Below are 16,541 nucleotides of genomic sequence, written 5' to 3' on the forward strand. Positions count from 1 at the left end.
ATAAAATTTCTATTGAGTTCTTTTTGAGCTAACTCAGTTCACATTGATAACTGAGTCTCTGTCAACTCAAAAGAACTCAATGAGATGTTCACAGAAATCCAACTCATTTTCGTAACTCATTGTAACTCCATATTTTCAATCAATCAATCAATGATGAAGGTTTTGAAACTGCAAGAGATAAGCAAGAAAAAGTACACAACAGATAGTGTATTGAATAACGTTAAATAAATATCCTATTGAGCTTCTTTTGATGTCAGCTCGACACTTTCAAAGCACAGCAGAAAAGCAATAACAATTCTGCAATAGAGTCTGCGTTGAGCATCGGGCAATAAAAAGTCTATTGAGTTCCTTTTAAGCCCACTCAATTGACATTGGCATTTTATTGAGTATCTGTTGACTCAAACAGGGATCAACAAAATGTTCATAGAAATTCAAAACTCATTTTCATAAGGGACAGCTGACACTAAGGAGATTAAAGTTGGGGATCTGTGCGGCAACTTTCCGACACGGGAGGGTGGCAAAGATGTTGTAACCCCGTTCCAGCCTGGGGTGGATGGTAATCCTAGAGCAGAGATTGAAATTGGAACTGGATCTACCTGCGACAATGACACAGCGGAGACGAGAACGGCGGAAACACCCTGGGGGATGGATTTTTTTTCAGTAGCAGGTCTCCAGAAGCTACGCAGGACACTTGGTTGTTGCATGAGTGTTCTAGTTGGAACTGGCGGCAATGAAAGAGGAAAACACAGTGGGCACATGGAGAGAGGGAGAATGCTAATACTGCATGGATGCATGGGTGCTGTCTTCCAGCCTCAGAACATCAATTTCCATCGTGCGCCATTATCCTTCCCCAGAACTGTACGGCTCTCATCATGGCTAGACTTATTAATGACCCAGCATTTTGAAAGCAGAACTCTTCTGAAAGAAACTTTATTTCTGTAGTACCCTAGGGAGTTTTGGTGTAGGTGGGCGGCGTTAACCCCTTTGTCTTCACTGTTCTCTTCCTAACTGTTGCGTTCATTCGTGTGTTAAGTCGCTCTCCATCGTTTTGCTTGGTTCGAGTTCTCGTACGTTGGACGCCTCTGCAGGCATGCCAACGAACTACTGGTGGGAGGTGTAAAAGCGGCAGTCGCATCATCATCGAGCTGGCCAGGGAATGGTCACGAGCAGGGTTGAGGTGTGCAGGAAGAACAGACGAGATGCGATTTGGACCTGGAATCAGACGTCCCCGTTCTGCATAATTCTATTGTTTGTCTACTCATCCTGACATCACGTGGGTTTTCCGGCAGGCTTTCCAGACGAATGCCGACACATTTCACCATGAAGTCGTCCCAGGACGCGTACTAACTCCCCTGTCCCCCACTCCTCCTTGACGTCCTCTCTCCGTGTGTCCAGGTCTGTAACGCAGATCACAGCCACAGTTGCTTCGCGACGCTGAAATGAAATAAAAACAAAAAACAAAATTCTAGCAGGATAATGCACCCGTATGTTATGGGGTCCACATTGCCCATAATTGGGTGGAAGGTTTACCGACGAATGGTGAGCCCCCCACAACACATTCCCCGCGAGAACCCAATCGGTCTGGTGGAGGGTGTTACAGAAAGGGCAAGGCGACAACTACCAATGCTTGATCGCCGATCTTTACTCGACATCAAGAAGGAACTGAACGGGCGAGATCCATTGTCTGTGTCTATCTATATGGGCAGCTACCCAAACAGTATGGGTCAACATCTCTCTGGAGATCTTACGTCCACTTGCGGAGTCGATGCCACCCCAGATTTAACCCAGGATCATAGCTGTCTCTCGATTTAAATTTACTCGTCAAAAATCAACTGGTTGTAATATTACCTGCCCCTGGACCAACGAAAGCAGCACAATGTACTCAAAATACCAGTACAATAAACTGTTTTGATAAGTTAGCGCTGCTTGCCATTCCACCTATACTCCGAATAAGGCAGTAAACTGGCAATACCACTACCCCTGTCCAGTCCAATCTGCATACCCCTGTGTGTTCAAAGTTTCAGTTTCACTTTCTATTTGTGAAGCTTCACAAAGGGAAGCCTTCTTTTGGGGTATAACAATGTAAATGATCATGTTCATTCTGTATGAACAGACAGCTGGCGTATAGAGTGTTCCCGTTCCGCTTTGTGCATTGCGAACGCTTTTTTTTTCTATCGCGCAACTGGTGGCACTTCCGTTTTCCTTCCTGATCAGTATTATTTCATTTCACGATCGTTCATCGCGGCTTGAATCTAGTCGCGTGACGGCAGTAAAAGATTTCCTGAAGCTATTGACATTGTGAACCCGTGTACCGCGAATATCAGGCGTTCTAGTTTTCTGCAAAAAAATTCCTACTCAGTTAATCTCATTTCGTTTCATTAATTCATTTGGTTCCAGTCCATTACATTCAGCTAAAGAACTGACACTCTCGACAAAAGAACTTTCCCAAAAGGTGTGGCTCACCACTTAATGACCGCTTTTTACTTTCCCTTCAACCGTTAGTTCATTGTATTTTCCTTACAAAATTGCACGTGCATCGAAGGAGTACGATAAGCCGGAGAATAGGCCCGAATTATATGCTACAGTGGAAGTTCATGCTCAAAGTAGAGAAAAAACAAAATCTCGAACTATCTTCTAATTTCTGCTAAAAAACGGAGGTTCTTGATTATCAAGAAAGAGGTGCACTAAATATTTTACCCATTTAAGAATCGTGTGCTTCATAATCACGCTTGGCTAAGGAGGAGGGTGGCGGGCATCATCCGGCGCTCCCGCTGCGGTTTTAGCACCCGTGACACTAGAAGACAAGGAGCGGTGGCGTAGCAGCGGGGAGGAGGGGGGGGGGGACCCCGAAATCGTACCTTTGACAATGCATTTGGGAGAGGGAAAGCGAGGGTGAAGCCCACGTTCCCGTAGAACCCACCTCGAAGTATTTTTCTGGCTACGCTACTGGGAAAGTGGTGGATTGCACGACTGCCACGTCGTGTAAGAAGGGAATGAGAACGCTATGAGAGATGAGACCAGGGCCAGGAGACACGAAAGGGCTTTTTCGTTTCGTGACGCGCTTAGTTGTGAGACGACGCATCTTGTTTTTAGGGCTTGCGTTAGACAAAGGACCGCTTCTTGCATTATTTTCGAGAAACATAAGGTGCATTCTTTTTGAAAGAAAAGTGCTGCGCTCGTGCTGCACAGGTGCTCAAGTACACGCGAGGTGTATGACGAAAAGAACGGGAGAGCTAGGGTTGCACTTCTCGAACTAGTTCAGGAGGTGAGGGCAGTGCAGGCGAAAAGAATGAACCTATATACCATACGCTGTACATTCTATACGTATACTATACCTGTATACTATACGTTTCGAAACACCCTCGAGAAATAAAATAAGCACTTCAAATTTACACCCTACCTAAACACGTAAGACATAAAAGCATTGGTCATAGAGGTTTATCAAACTTAGTCGGGCGAGTTCGAAAAATATAATACTGATGGAAAACAACAACAACAACTACATGAATGACGATGAAACGAAGCGTTTCACCGCAACACAACAGCGTGATGCACGTGCGCCCTAAAATCGAGTCGTGAACCTTCTGTTGTGCACCATGGAATACCATTGGCAGAAAAACAATGGCGAAGCACGTTCTGTACCCACCTGTGTGCTACATGGAGATTGGTTAGCTGGGGCGCGTGTCACCAGTCATACTGGTGAAAGAACGAAATAATCTTGTGGTATAAAAGAAGAAGCGGAATGGCTTTGCGGAGTGGCTTCTTCACGTACTCAGCGTGAACTCCTCGCTTCGTTGAGAAGCGCGCAAATGATTGAGAGAGGCGGAGGGCTGGAGTGTGAGGCGCCTGCAGTGCAACCGTAAGGCAAGGTATGAGTCCGTCTGCAGTGCATAGGTGTTAGAGGATGAGTTGATACGAAAGCAGTGTGGCAGTGAAAAGGCGATGAATCCAACTTCAGAAATGCTAGAGAGAGAGAGGGAAAAAAAATCCGTTAGTAACACCAACGTGACGCGCTCGTATATGGAAATTGATATTTATTTTATTTCGCTTTATGAATCAACCTCGCTCACAGGCTCAGTGCGCAAAATATAAATACCGGCAGTGAACAATAACGTTGTCGCACGAATTTTCGAAAGAAGCCGTAAAACGCCATGGATTCGGATTCACCAAGAATAGGTGACGTCATCAGGACCCCTGACGTCGCCGGCCGCGAACTTCGCGGAGCAACGTTGCCAAACGCCTTGGTAGATTGGGCATCACATAACTACTATTCACTCAAACTAGAAATTAATTTTAGGATACTTCAACCTCACATAGAACTACAATATTTTGAGAGAATACAGCGAGAGACACATGGGTTGCAATGACCAGAATTTGGTAAGATATTGGAGACACGAGATTTAGTGTGTAGTGGCACTTTAAAGGAGCAAGGAGCACGACTTCTTCTTATTTTCTTTCTTTCCGCGGTTGCAGTTTGCATTGCTCGATCGGTCGTTCTCTCTAGCAGGCGATCGTCGTGAGCCAATAAAAAACGCTCCGCTCACCGGACGTCACCACACCCCACACTCTTAAAAAAAAGGGTGTACTTTAACTCCTTTCCTTGCCACATATATAACTTCCTTTTGGAGAGTACAATTACTCTCAAAAAGGGTGTCTCCTCACTCCCTCAAGGGAGTAGCATAACACCGTCTCCCTGCCGGAGGGTAATATTACTCTCCAGTAGGGAGAAAGGTGTTATGCTACTCCCTTGAGGGTCGGTGAGGAGACTCCCTTTTTGAGAGTAATTGTACTCTCCAAAAGGGTGTTATATATGTGGCAAAAAAAAAAAAAGAGTTAAAGTACACCCTTTTGTTGAGAGTGCAGGAATAGCCGGGTGAGATTGCCGCTACTTTTCGCAGGAAATTCGCGCTTCCGAAAGGGAAGTGTTTTGTGTGAGAATTACTGAGCGAATTATGTTAATATCACGCTGTAGAAAAACGTATGTTCCAAATGCCTTCAATGCTAGTTAAAAAAGAAGAGCAGCCATGAGCGGTGAAGCGTGATCGTGGAGAAACGACCAGATCTCAAGGCGTGACGTAATCAGGTCTATGTGACGTAGCATCAGCGCTGCGAGCACTCACAAGGCCTCATTTTCCACTGAAAATTCGCCTGCTACGGACGCTCTGTCCACGGCGCTATTTGCGGCATGGGTCGGTGAACATGGGTCAGCATGTTATTTGTATAGGTGGGGAGTAACTTTGACGTCAGCATCACTCATTCACTTTCGGGCTCAGGTTCAGGTTCAGGTTCAGGGCTCTTGAAGGAGGGGAGAGATTTCTAGGTGGAGAATAGGAAGAGAGTGAGAGGAGAGAAAGAGGGGGGATAGAGAAGGAGGGGAGAGATTTCTAGGTGGAGAGTGGGAAGGGAGAGAGGAGAGAGAGAGAAGGGGGATAGAGAAGGAGGGGAGAGATTTGTAGAAGGCGTGCAGATCAAATACTTCGCGCGCATGCTGAGTAACAGGTCAGCATGTTATTTGCATAGGTGGGGAGTAATATTGACGTCAGCATCACTCATTCACTTTCGGGCTCTTGAAGGAGGGGAGAGATTTCTAGGTGGAGAATGGGAAGAGAGAGGAGAGAAAGAAGGGGGATAGAGAAGGAGGGGAGAGATTTCGAGGCGGAGAGTGGGAAGAGAGAGAGGAGAGAGAGAAAGGGGATAGAGAAGGAGGGGAGAGATTTGTAGAAAGCGTGCAGATCAAATACTTCGCGCGCATGCTAAGTGACAGGTCAGCTACTGTCCTCGCTCTCGCACAAAAGCGCATGTTATGTTACCTGCAGAGGTGGGGAGTAATTCTGACCAAGTAATGCGTCATGGCATTACTCACTACTTGAACTGAACGTTCTTGCACTGCCTAAAGCGAGCAGTTCAAAAATTGTGCCGTGGCGAGGGATGGAAAACCACCGGTTTTTCTAACCCGTCTTTAACAATGACCAAGAAGAGAACCTAGCGGTGGTATTCTCCGGTCGTCGCCTTTTTTTTTCTCCTGTAACGCTTTTCAGGCCTGAGATGCCCGTGCGCCATTAAAACTCAATCATAATCATCATCATCTAACGCTTATCGGTCAAAGGAGAATGAATGCGCGCGCGCACACACACACACACAAACAAACAAACAAACAAGCAAACAAGCAAGCAAACAAACAAACAAAAGCCTCTACACCTGTAACAAGTGACAAGTAACAAGTGATTGGCTATTTTTGTCTTGTACTGAGCACAAACTACCTCTGCTCTACAATAAATCCTATTATGGACGTAGTCTGCGCTGCGATAAATCGTATATATGTATACATTATGCATATATGGAGAAATTAACTTGCAACGATTTGAGGAATATTTGAGTGACGATATTACTTATAATGCGGGGCGGCTTGTTAGACACTTCTAGGAGAATGTAATGCCAGAGTAATGACATTACTTGCTGAAAGTAATGGCATTAGTATACTAACCACGAAACGGCAATGAGTAACGTAAAACATTACTTCTGAATAATGGCAATGCATTACAAACTAAAAGTCGGCACCAAAAACGTAAAATTTATGGTGGGGCCTTCTCTGCTCTTTTAATGTGCGTATGAGGTTGAACATACCTCTCGTCATTTCTCTTTCGCGTATACAGCAGCGTCGTGAAAACCACCACGCATACCATCTCTTTCCTACATTTCCATGTGCGCTTTCCGGGCGGTTAGCCTACCAGACGGCAGAATAGTGCTCGATGGGGATCGTGTCACCTGGGCCAACTTCATAGGACGTTGCCCGAGTACAACACAGCCCTTTAACAAACGCATCTAAGCTGAATGCCAATGCAGAATTCCCAATTTTGTAGCAATGCCGCTCTAAAATTGGATTGAAACGATGCAGTTCGCGTTTATAGTGCAGAACAGTCATACATGGGTTGGTAGCTTGCTATTCTTGAGTTGGCATCGAAGTGTTAAAAAATTAAATGCAGAGTAAATAAAAACAATAAAGTAAAATAACTAAATAAAAAGCACAGTGTCGTACATTTTAGTCTACGAAAAACAAAAGTGTAGAAACCTGGACTAACTTGACCTACAGGACCTACTGACCTACAGGACCTGACTCCCCTCGTCGTATACGCTTGCTTTTAGTCTACGACGAAGAAAATGCGAAGGTGGCTTCTCTTGTATACGTAAAACCTACCGGTGAAGTGTGCTTTACAAACGACGCTCTCGTTGCGATACTTCGTCGGTACGATACGCAGCAAGGGCGTCACATTGGCTATGTGCACATCGGCCGCATTGTCATCATTGTTGTAATATCCATACCACTGTACAATTTCAAGACGGATATTGTTGTGTGCGATTCAGAATATCCGCGAGAATGATGGGCGATACGAATCTAACTTTCAAATTTTCCAGCGCGTTCGCCCAATCACATCCATAGTTAGGAAAGTTCTTCATCAGTCGTGAAAGAGGTACCTTTTAAATGCATTTCCCACGGCTAAAGTTGCAGTCTATCTAAGTACACATTCAGTTATTAGCTACTTCCAAAAATTGCTATCTGAAATTGTCGATGACATCGTGAGGTAAACATTTCTTCCAGCATTAGGAGATCTCCGGGTCCCGTTAAAGAAATCCCAGGTGGTTTCGAAATTATCGTAACTATCCCCAGCCCTGCCCCGCGGCACGCGCAGCATGCCGCCAGGCGAACATAGGCTGACTCACCTTACATCTAAAGCTAGTCCATTACATTGTGAAATGCAGATCACGAAATTGGGAATGAAATAAAAAATTATATTGGTTCATATATCGTTCAAATATGCTAACTTGCAAACAAAAAATAAGAAGTGAAGCAAAGGTAGTAACCCATCCATGTTGGTGGCAGACTTCGATAACATAGTTAGAAGTAATCATTTACTGAAATATTAACCAGTAACTGTAGGTTAATAACTCTTTTTCAGGGAGCAAATTTCATGGTGAATACCAGTCGGCGACAGTAGTGAACGAAGATGTGACTAGTTTATGAAATTAGATAGATAAGGTTACCCCCTTGGGGGTCCTCAACGCATGGAAATAAATAAATAAATGAATAAATAAAGAATGAATGAATCCTAAAATGAGCGTACGTATAGTTGATGTCTAAATACAGTTTATTTTAGAATTTCGCGTTTGTCTCTCGAATTTCAGAAACTTGTCGCATCTTCTTTCACTGCCTATCGCCAACTGGTACTCAACATTAAAGTTGATCACTGAAAAAGCGTTGTTAATTACAATTACTGGTTAATTGCTCAGTAGGTGATTATTTGAAACTAGGTTACTTCTCAAGACTGGTTAGTTGTGCTTCACCGTGTCTGAATAACACTCTCAATCACACACAAACACCCTTATTTGCATTCCACTAATGCCATTGCATGGTCTACATAACTTCGACTTATTGAGCTGCAATCTTGAGGTTGTTGACGTACGTACACGTGCTTTTCGGTACCGACGATTCAACTAAGATATCGAGCATTTCCCATAAAATTGCTTCATTCTCACACGGCAAGCCGAGGCGTGTCATCACAGCGTGATGTATTTCGAGTAGAGAAAGTGTATTGCCCCGTAAAAATGTTCATTATTTGTTCCAGCCTGATTCGTCATGCGGCTCTTCTTGGCCCTGTGTTTCTGTTTGCTGGCTTGGGCGAAGACGACGTCAGCAAGCACGTAAGCCAAACTGACATTCCTTACCGTATGGCGATTTTTTCCCTCTCTTCCCCCCTTGACCCCAACCGCGTATTCGCACGTGCGACATTCCCCAGAATACTCCAGCGGAAGATGCGAAAAACGTCATAGCTTTCTGCTGTCACGTGGGCGCGATCGCTCAACGTCGTGTCTTCACGTACACTGCCAACGCCACCTAGACACAGAAGGCCTGCTCATTTCCTCCTCTCCCTCTCTCGATTAAGAGTCGGAATTCGTCTGCTACTGCGATTCACCGTTCAGCGAATTCAGGAACCCGCAAATCGTTGCAGCTCATCTGGGACCTGCAGACCTAAATGTTTAGACAAAAAGTGCAAGACCCTTTCCAGAAAATTGAAAGACTTGCCCCCAAAATCTGCTGCCTCTGATAAGATCATGCCTTCATTTTCACCTGACGCTTCTGGCCTTCCATATGTCGGAGGGAGAATCGCGACGAAAGAATGTCAAGGGGGTGGAGCAACGACGGCAGGCATGACGCTGAAATACGCTCGCCCGGCGACCTGCGAGTCCCAGAACGGCGGTTTTGGCTTTTTTCCCTTTGTGTTTTCGCTGTGTTGCTGGATATCTTAAGTGATGTTTCGGGATAAACCGAACATGCGCTTTCCATTTCCGTTGGAAAAAACGGGGGGTTGACTTGGTAAATTAGCGAGATCACGTTTTCAAATTCAATTTATTGCGGTTGAAAATTGACAGAATCGGTCTTTCCTGGTCGCAAAAGTGCCGGAAAGACCAATACAGCAAGTGGCATCCTGGTACAACGTCTAGATTGTTTTATATTATTCAGGGACACGTTACAGCAAACCCTGTAGATTACGAACAAGAAATGAGAAACGTATCTCGTAGTATACTGCGCAGTCTCATGTGTATCACACGTGTGAGACGGTATCTGACCCGGTATAATTTTATTTTACAGAAAATACTTTCTGACATGTCCTGGCTTCCTAACAAGGGGCACCAATGCAGAGTGTTACTTCGTACTGCCGTGTAACTGTAACGGCGGATATTTTGTGCTGCAACTTTTCGCCCGGTCGAATATCGATAACGGCACTGATACCCTGTTGCAAGGAAGGAAGTACACAGTGGGCAATGGACGTAAGTTGTGCTTGTATTGCTTTCAATGATGAACGACGCTCGTTCTTGTTGCTTGTAAGTCGTGTAAGATCACTGAAGCGCACGCACACAAACGCACGATATGTAAGTACAGTGCTGGACAAAAGTTTACGTAACACGCTCCGGCGCATTCCTTCCCCAGATCTACGCTAACAGCTAATGGTACCGTAGACTGTTAAAACAAAACTTCACCACATAGCACGCTCCTAGCCAACCATCATTCCGAATAATATCATTCTGTGTCCTGATTTGTTCAAAACAGGGGGGAGGCGCCTATCTGGGACAAGATAATCTGTCCCAGATAGGCGCCTCCTCCCATTTTCAACAAATCAATAGACAGAATGATATCATTCGGAATGATGGTTGGCTACGAGCGTCCTATGTGGTGAAGTTCTGTTTTAACAGTGTACCGACTTGCAAACAGGTGACTGTTACCTACACTCTTAAAAATGAACTTCACCACATAGCACGCTCCTAGCCAACCATTACCCCGAATGACAACGTTCTCGCCCTAGATTTGTTGAAAACGGGAGGAGGAGCCTATTTTGTGCCATTATGCACGGCATCCTCCTCCCGTTTTCAACAAATCTAGGGCGAGAACGTTGTCATTCGGGGTAATGGTTGGCTAGGAGCGTGCTATGTGGTGAAGTTCATTTCTAAGAGTGTAGGCACACACTCTAAGAAAAAAAAGGGGTGTGAAAAGGTGGTAACTTCTACAGTTACCACCTAGGTCAACATAGCGTCTGATAAAGGGTGTAAAAGGGTGGTGAAAGCAATTATCATATATCCAAATTGCTACAAAAAGGCGTACGCCCCCATCGCTCATCGAATCAGAAGCGGTAACCCTGTAGGGTACAGAAGGACCAGCAGACAAGGCTGAATGCGAAGTGTTTGATATGGCAGCCAGGCCACAACTGAAAGAATCGATGGTACGCGCGCTCGATAGAAATCATGCGCGAGATACGCGTCGTGACGAAACGTCCATGGCGGCGCTCGTCGTCCATTTCCGTCGGCTGCTACATGCCCCCCCCCCCCCCCCCGCTAGTGCAGCTTGAAGCTGTCGGCCCACGTGACGTGTTTCGCGATGGGCTTCGGGCATAAAGGGGAAGGGTTGGTTGATGCCGGGACACCAAGCGTTGGAGGGAAATCGTTCCAGGCTGAGGAATCAGTGGTGTAGGAGTCGAGGGTGACAAGATCCATGTAGGCCGGCTTCAATCTGTCGACGGCGACCACATCCTCGCGGCCGTTGATAGATGCGTAAGTTCTTGCCCTGGCAGCCGAGGACGGGATGTGGACCGGAATAGGGTGGCGTGAGCGACTTCCGCACGGCGTCCGTGCGCAGGAAGACGTGCGTTGCGGATGACAGGTCTTGGGGGACGTGAGCATGGCGGGAGGAGGAAGCGCGGGTGGCAACGGGTCGTAGTGTGGTGAAAAACTGATGAAGACGGTCCAGGTAGAGGGATGGGGACGGGTCGGGAGAGGGCGGCACGAAGAAATCGGCTGGAAGACGCAGAGCACAGCCATACACAAGGTCAGCCGCACTGCACCCGATGTCGGTCTTGACGGCTGCGCGGATGCCGAGAGGCACCAAAGGCAGGTGGTGTACCCAGTGTGCCCTATCTTTGTGGGCGACGAGGGCGGCCTTCAAGTGGCGATGAAGGCGCTCTACGAGGCCGTCGGATGCAGGGTGATAGGATGTCGTTCGGACGCGAGTTGTCCCGAGTATGTCGGTGAGGCCCTTGAATAAACAGCTCTCGAACTGTGGACCCCGGTCCGTAGTGACCTGGGACGGTACGCCGAACCGAGATACCCATTAATCGACGAAGGTGTTGGCGACTGTCTCGGCGGTGGCGTCTGCCATCGGCGTGTCCTCTGCCATCAGCGTGGCCTCAGGCCAACGTGCGAAGCGGTCGACAGCGGTTAGGATATAGCGGCAGCCATCAGATGGTGGGAGAGGGCCGAGTATATCAAGACGTTGTCGAAACGCGCGTCAGGAGGCTGGAACTTTTGTCACCATTAACTTCGCAGTGTCACAAAAAGGCGTGCGCATCCCGCTAACAACAAATCGGGCGATTTTACGATGTCATTCGGGACGATGGTTGGATAGGAGCGTGCTATGTGGCGTAGTTCCCTTCTCGTAGTTCCTTTGCACTCCCCGACGGGCTCACGCACCCTCTACGCATCTCCACCTCCATCTTCATCCTCCATCCGTTTTCTTTTCTATAGTCGTGACGACGCCCACTTCTGTGTGGCCAACAACGGCGAGCCTATTCTGTAGTCACTCCCTCCCCCTCTCTTCTAAGAGCGTATTATTCGGATCAGGAGTTCGCGGTCTCTATATCTTATCGTTGTTCACACAGTGATAGTCATTCACATCTTTTAGAAATAAAACCTGTCGCCGTCCACCCCTAAAAAGAAAAAGAGTAACAGATGCCTTTCTAGACGCCTACTCCTCTCTTGCCACTCGGTCTACCGCCATGCCGGAGTTGCAGGCGTGTTGCTCAGGTCGGTTAGTCCATCCTAGGCCGACTTCACAGGTCGACATAACCGACATCGTTGTATATGATATCGTCCTTTCTTCTCATTTGTGTAACTTAGAAGGCGTAAATCTTGTCGGGACACTTTGCTGTTATGTTAGCCGTTACAGAAGGCGTAAGCCTTCACTCTAAAAACAGAACTTCACCGCATAGCACGTAATGCGCCAATCATTGCCGCGAACGATACGGTTGTCTGTTTTGATTCGAGGAGAGAGGGAGGCGTACGCCTTTTTGTGGCCATTACCATACATCCAAATTGCCACAAAAAGGCGTACGCCCCCCTCTCTCGTCGAATCAGAAGCGATAACCCTATCATTCGTGGCAATGGTTGGCGCACAACGTGCTATGCGGTGAAGTTCTGTTTTTAGAGTGTTATTTTGAACTCGGTTGAGGAGTGATATCGGAATCATTCTCTGCAGTGGTTCTGTCTCGAGAGTGCTGTATGATACGTTTTATAGTGCACCTTTCACCTGATCTGTGCTGTACCAAACTGAAAATCCTAAATGACAACTCAGAGAAGTGACGATAAAGTACACTCTTAAAAATGAACTTCACCGCTTAGCAGGCTCCTAGCCAACCATAATCTCCAATGATATCGTTATATGCCATGATTTGTTGAAAACGGGAGTCGTACGCCTTTTCTGTGACAATTATGAATAGCATAAGTGTCACAGAAAAGGCGTACGCCTCCAGTTTTCAACAAATCAGGCCAGATAACGATATCATTCGAGATTATGGTTGCCTAGGAGCGTGCTATGCGGCGAAGTTCATTATTAAGAGTGTAGATCAGTAAAGGTAAAAGCTATAGGGTACTACATACATTGTCAAAACAGAACTTCACCACATAGCACGCTCTTAGCCAACCACGATACCGAATTATATCATTCTGTGTCATGATTCGTTCAAAACAGGGGGGAGGAGCCTATCTGGGACAAGCATGATGTGTCTCAGATAGGCGCCTCCTCCCATTTCCAGCAAATACGGACACAGAATGATATCATTGGAAATGACGGTTGGCGAGGAGCGTGCTATGTGGTGAAGTTCTGTTTTAACAGTGTAGCTTCCCTGATTACATTGGTGAAACAGCAATGAAACGTTCGTGGTTTTTAAAAAGAGAAATAATATATTGGATTTCTGAATCAGTGTTCCTGCAATATTCCACCGCGAGTGCCCACGATCATCGTATTAGATTGACAAAACGACATCTTTTTATAATGTCGAAACACGCTCGACTGTTTCAGCCACTTCGTTCCCGTTCTTCTTCCCTGTGCCTATGGTGGATCAGGAGATCTACAACATTTACTTCAGGGCTGACATCTACGTGAACGGAATGTATTTTCTCAACATGACGGACGTGAACTTCGATTTTGTCCCCCAGAATAATGTGCTGATACAGACTGACAAACCGCAGTACAGGCAGGGGGAGACAGGTAAGGTGCTTTCAGCATATTTGTCTGTGGATAGAAAATTACTTCGAGGGAGCTCGTTGTGTTTTAACATAAATGTAGCGTGCCAGTTTATTTAGTTATTTATTTATTTAATTACGTTAAGGACCCCTCGTCCGTGGTTGGTTATGTTCGCGCTACGAAGAAAACTTTATGTGCAACAAGCCTTTCAAGAATGATGGGGATAAAAACAACAATAGAAATAAAAGGTACCCCTAGACCTTCTTCCTGTATTTAGTAACATTCTATCAATATACGTATTACTATATAATAATAATAGGGACTAGATTTACACGTAAGGCTGAGTCAGCCTTTATTTGTAACGACATGCTGCACGCGCCGTACACTCTAAGAAAAAAAGGGCGTGAAAATGTAGTAACTTCTATAGTTACCACCTAGGTCAACATGATAAAAGGTGTGAAAGGGTGGTAAAAGCAATTATCATATATCCAAATTGCTACAAAAAAGCGTACGCCCCCTCGCTCATCGAATCAGAAGCGGTAACCCTATCATTCGTAAGTAGCAGGTAGAACTTTGCAACCTTTTAGGTACAATATATGCGACAACTATTACCTCCTACAAAGTGTAACTGCTCCATCCTTTTTTTCTAAGAGTGTAGGGTACACTCTTAAAAATGAACTTCACCACATAGCACGCACAACGTTCTCGCCCTCGATTTGTTGAAAACGAGAGGCGGAGCCTATTTTGTGCCGGCACAAAATAGGCTCCTCCTCTCGTTTTCAACAAATCGGGGACAAGAACGGTGTCATTCGGGATGATGGTTGGCTAGGAGCTAACGATTGGCTGGAACGATTGGCTAGGAGCGTGCTATGCGGTGAAGTTAATTTTTAAGAGTGTACGACTGCGGATGATAATCTTGAGGTCACCAAGCCAACATGTTACCAACTAAGGTACCGAGGCCGGCAACATGCAGGTTAGATTGTTTCCACGGGTGGTGCATTCTTCGACGACTATAGGGTTGTATACATTATTATCCGCCTTATAAATCATGGGGACCACACGATTTGGAATTCCCGCGCAGAGACGTCATGAGCGACGTCAGTGTGACGACATTGTGACGACATGAGGGCGTTCCCTTGGCACCAGGCCTCTCTGTGTCCCGCTGCAGAGAATACTTGAATACTTGAGAAGGAGATGTGGGAGAGAGACGCTGCTACCTGACCATTCTGCACTCTTAGAAATGAACTTCACCGCATAGCACGCTCCTAGCCAACCATAATCTCGAAAGATATCGTTGTCTGTCCTGATTTGTTGAAAACGGGAGGCGTACGCCTTTTTGTGACACTTATGCTGTTCATAATTGTCACAAAAAGGGGCGTACGCCTCCCGTTTTCAACAAATCAGGGCAGATAACGATATCATTCGAGATTATGGTTGGCTAGGAGCATGCTATGCGGTGAAGTTCATTTCTAAGAGTGTGGCGAACGAACCGTCACGCGAGCTTGACGAGGAGAGGGTAAAGCTTGGAGAACCACATGATGAAGTATCTGTCCACTCACAAGGCAGCAATGAGAAGGGGGGGGGGGGGGGGTATGTTTAATACAAAGTAAAAAAAGAGAAGTTAAAGGTTAGCCACTGTGTAGGCTTGCTCTTCGAAAAAGCTATCAAGCAAGCAAAAGTAGTTACAAGCAGCTGAGACACAGAAAATTATGAAAAAATACAGAATAAACAGCTCCTTCACTAATCGTTGCGCATAGGACGTATCAGAGAATGCCCAGGAGTTTAGATTCCCGAAGGAATCGGCAATGAGAGGGTATTCATCGACCGGCCACGGTACTTCCGTTTGAATTCACAGAAGGAATCACGTGCTCCTAACATTGAGCTGCAGCCTCCGTATCAGGAAGAGAGACCAATGAAGTTGCTTCATGGACAATAGGGAAGTGAGGGAAACTGGTGTGCTGCGGAGACAGCTTACCCACTTGCATAGCGTATCTGTCGATTTCGAGCGAAAATGTTCGCAGGAGCGCTGTTTGGTGTCGAACGCTCCTGTCAGACATACCTATTTATTTGAATTACGTTAAGGAGATGATGATGTTATGCTCCGTTTTTTTTTTCTTTTTTTGCAGTGAAGTATCGAGTTATAGTGCTTGATAACGATTTGTTGCCGGTCCTGAACCAAAAGGTAAGACAACGTAATTTGTCATCGAATTAAATCCTTACACGCGTTCTAATGCCACCACAGGGCAGCATTACAATCATGAACCCGGACGGGCAAATCGTTGCCCAACACCTAGGGGTCGACTTTGGCGAAGGTGGGACTCTGTGGATTTATTTGCTCTGTCACAGTTGCATGGAACGCTTGTTCATTCATATTATAATATGCTGGGAAATATGTGTTCCTTCAGGCTTGATTCAGAGAGAGTACCAGCTGCTTGCAGTGACAAATGAAGGCTTTTGGCACATTCAAGTTGATGTTGCCGGAACAAGCGGCTTCCAATCTTTTGAGGTCACAGCCTTTAGTACGTCCCACCAACTATGACAAATCCTATAATTACGTAACAGGTGAAGTGTGACGTCATCATTTTTCTCTTTTCGTTTCTCACTGCAGTCCTGCCAACGTTTTCCGTCACCATTACTCCTGATCCAAACGACGTTGTGACCAACCCTACGATTCAATACACCATTTGCGCACAGTAAGCAACTATGTTAGTAAACCATAAGGGAAAAAAAAGAGGAAATTGGGAACTGCACCTAC

At 46.0% G+C, this 16,541-nt stretch overlaps 1 protein-coding gene and 1 long non-coding RNA gene across 2 annotated transcripts in view; both read left to right on the top strand.

Annotated features, from left to right (window-relative positions):
- The first annotated feature begins 3,742 nt into the window (after positions 1-3,742).
- LOC135387481 (uncharacterized) lies at positions 3,743-9,819 on the top strand. Its single transcript, XR_010421144.1, has 3 exons — positions 3,743-3,869; positions 8,622-8,697; positions 9,647-9,819. It is a non-coding gene; the product is annotated as an uncharacterized LOC135387481 (long non-coding RNA).
- Positions 9,820-11,281: 1,462 nt separating this feature from the next.
- LOC135389747 (ovostatin-like) overlaps positions 11,282-16,541 on the top strand; it is a 58,333-nt gene continuing 53,073 nt past the window's right edge. The window contains exons 1-6 of the mRNA XM_064619779.1: positions 11,282-11,573; positions 13,622-13,810; positions 15,913-15,968; positions 16,029-16,098; positions 16,192-16,305; positions 16,395-16,479. Of these exons, the coding sequence (XP_064475849.1) occupies positions 11,282-11,573; positions 13,622-13,810; positions 15,913-15,968; positions 16,029-16,098; positions 16,192-16,305; positions 16,395-16,479 (806 nt within the window). The remainder of the gene's footprint in view (positions 11,574-13,621; positions 13,811-15,912; positions 15,969-16,028; positions 16,099-16,191; positions 16,306-16,394; positions 16,480-16,541) is intronic.

This window comes from Ornithodoros turicata, chromosome 3, assembly GCF_037126465.1.
Source record: "Ornithodoros turicata isolate Travis chromosome 3, ASM3712646v1, whole genome shotgun sequence".
NCBI classification, from domain to species: domain Eukaryota; kingdom Metazoa; phylum Arthropoda; class Arachnida; order Ixodida; family Argasidae; genus Ornithodoros; species Ornithodoros turicata.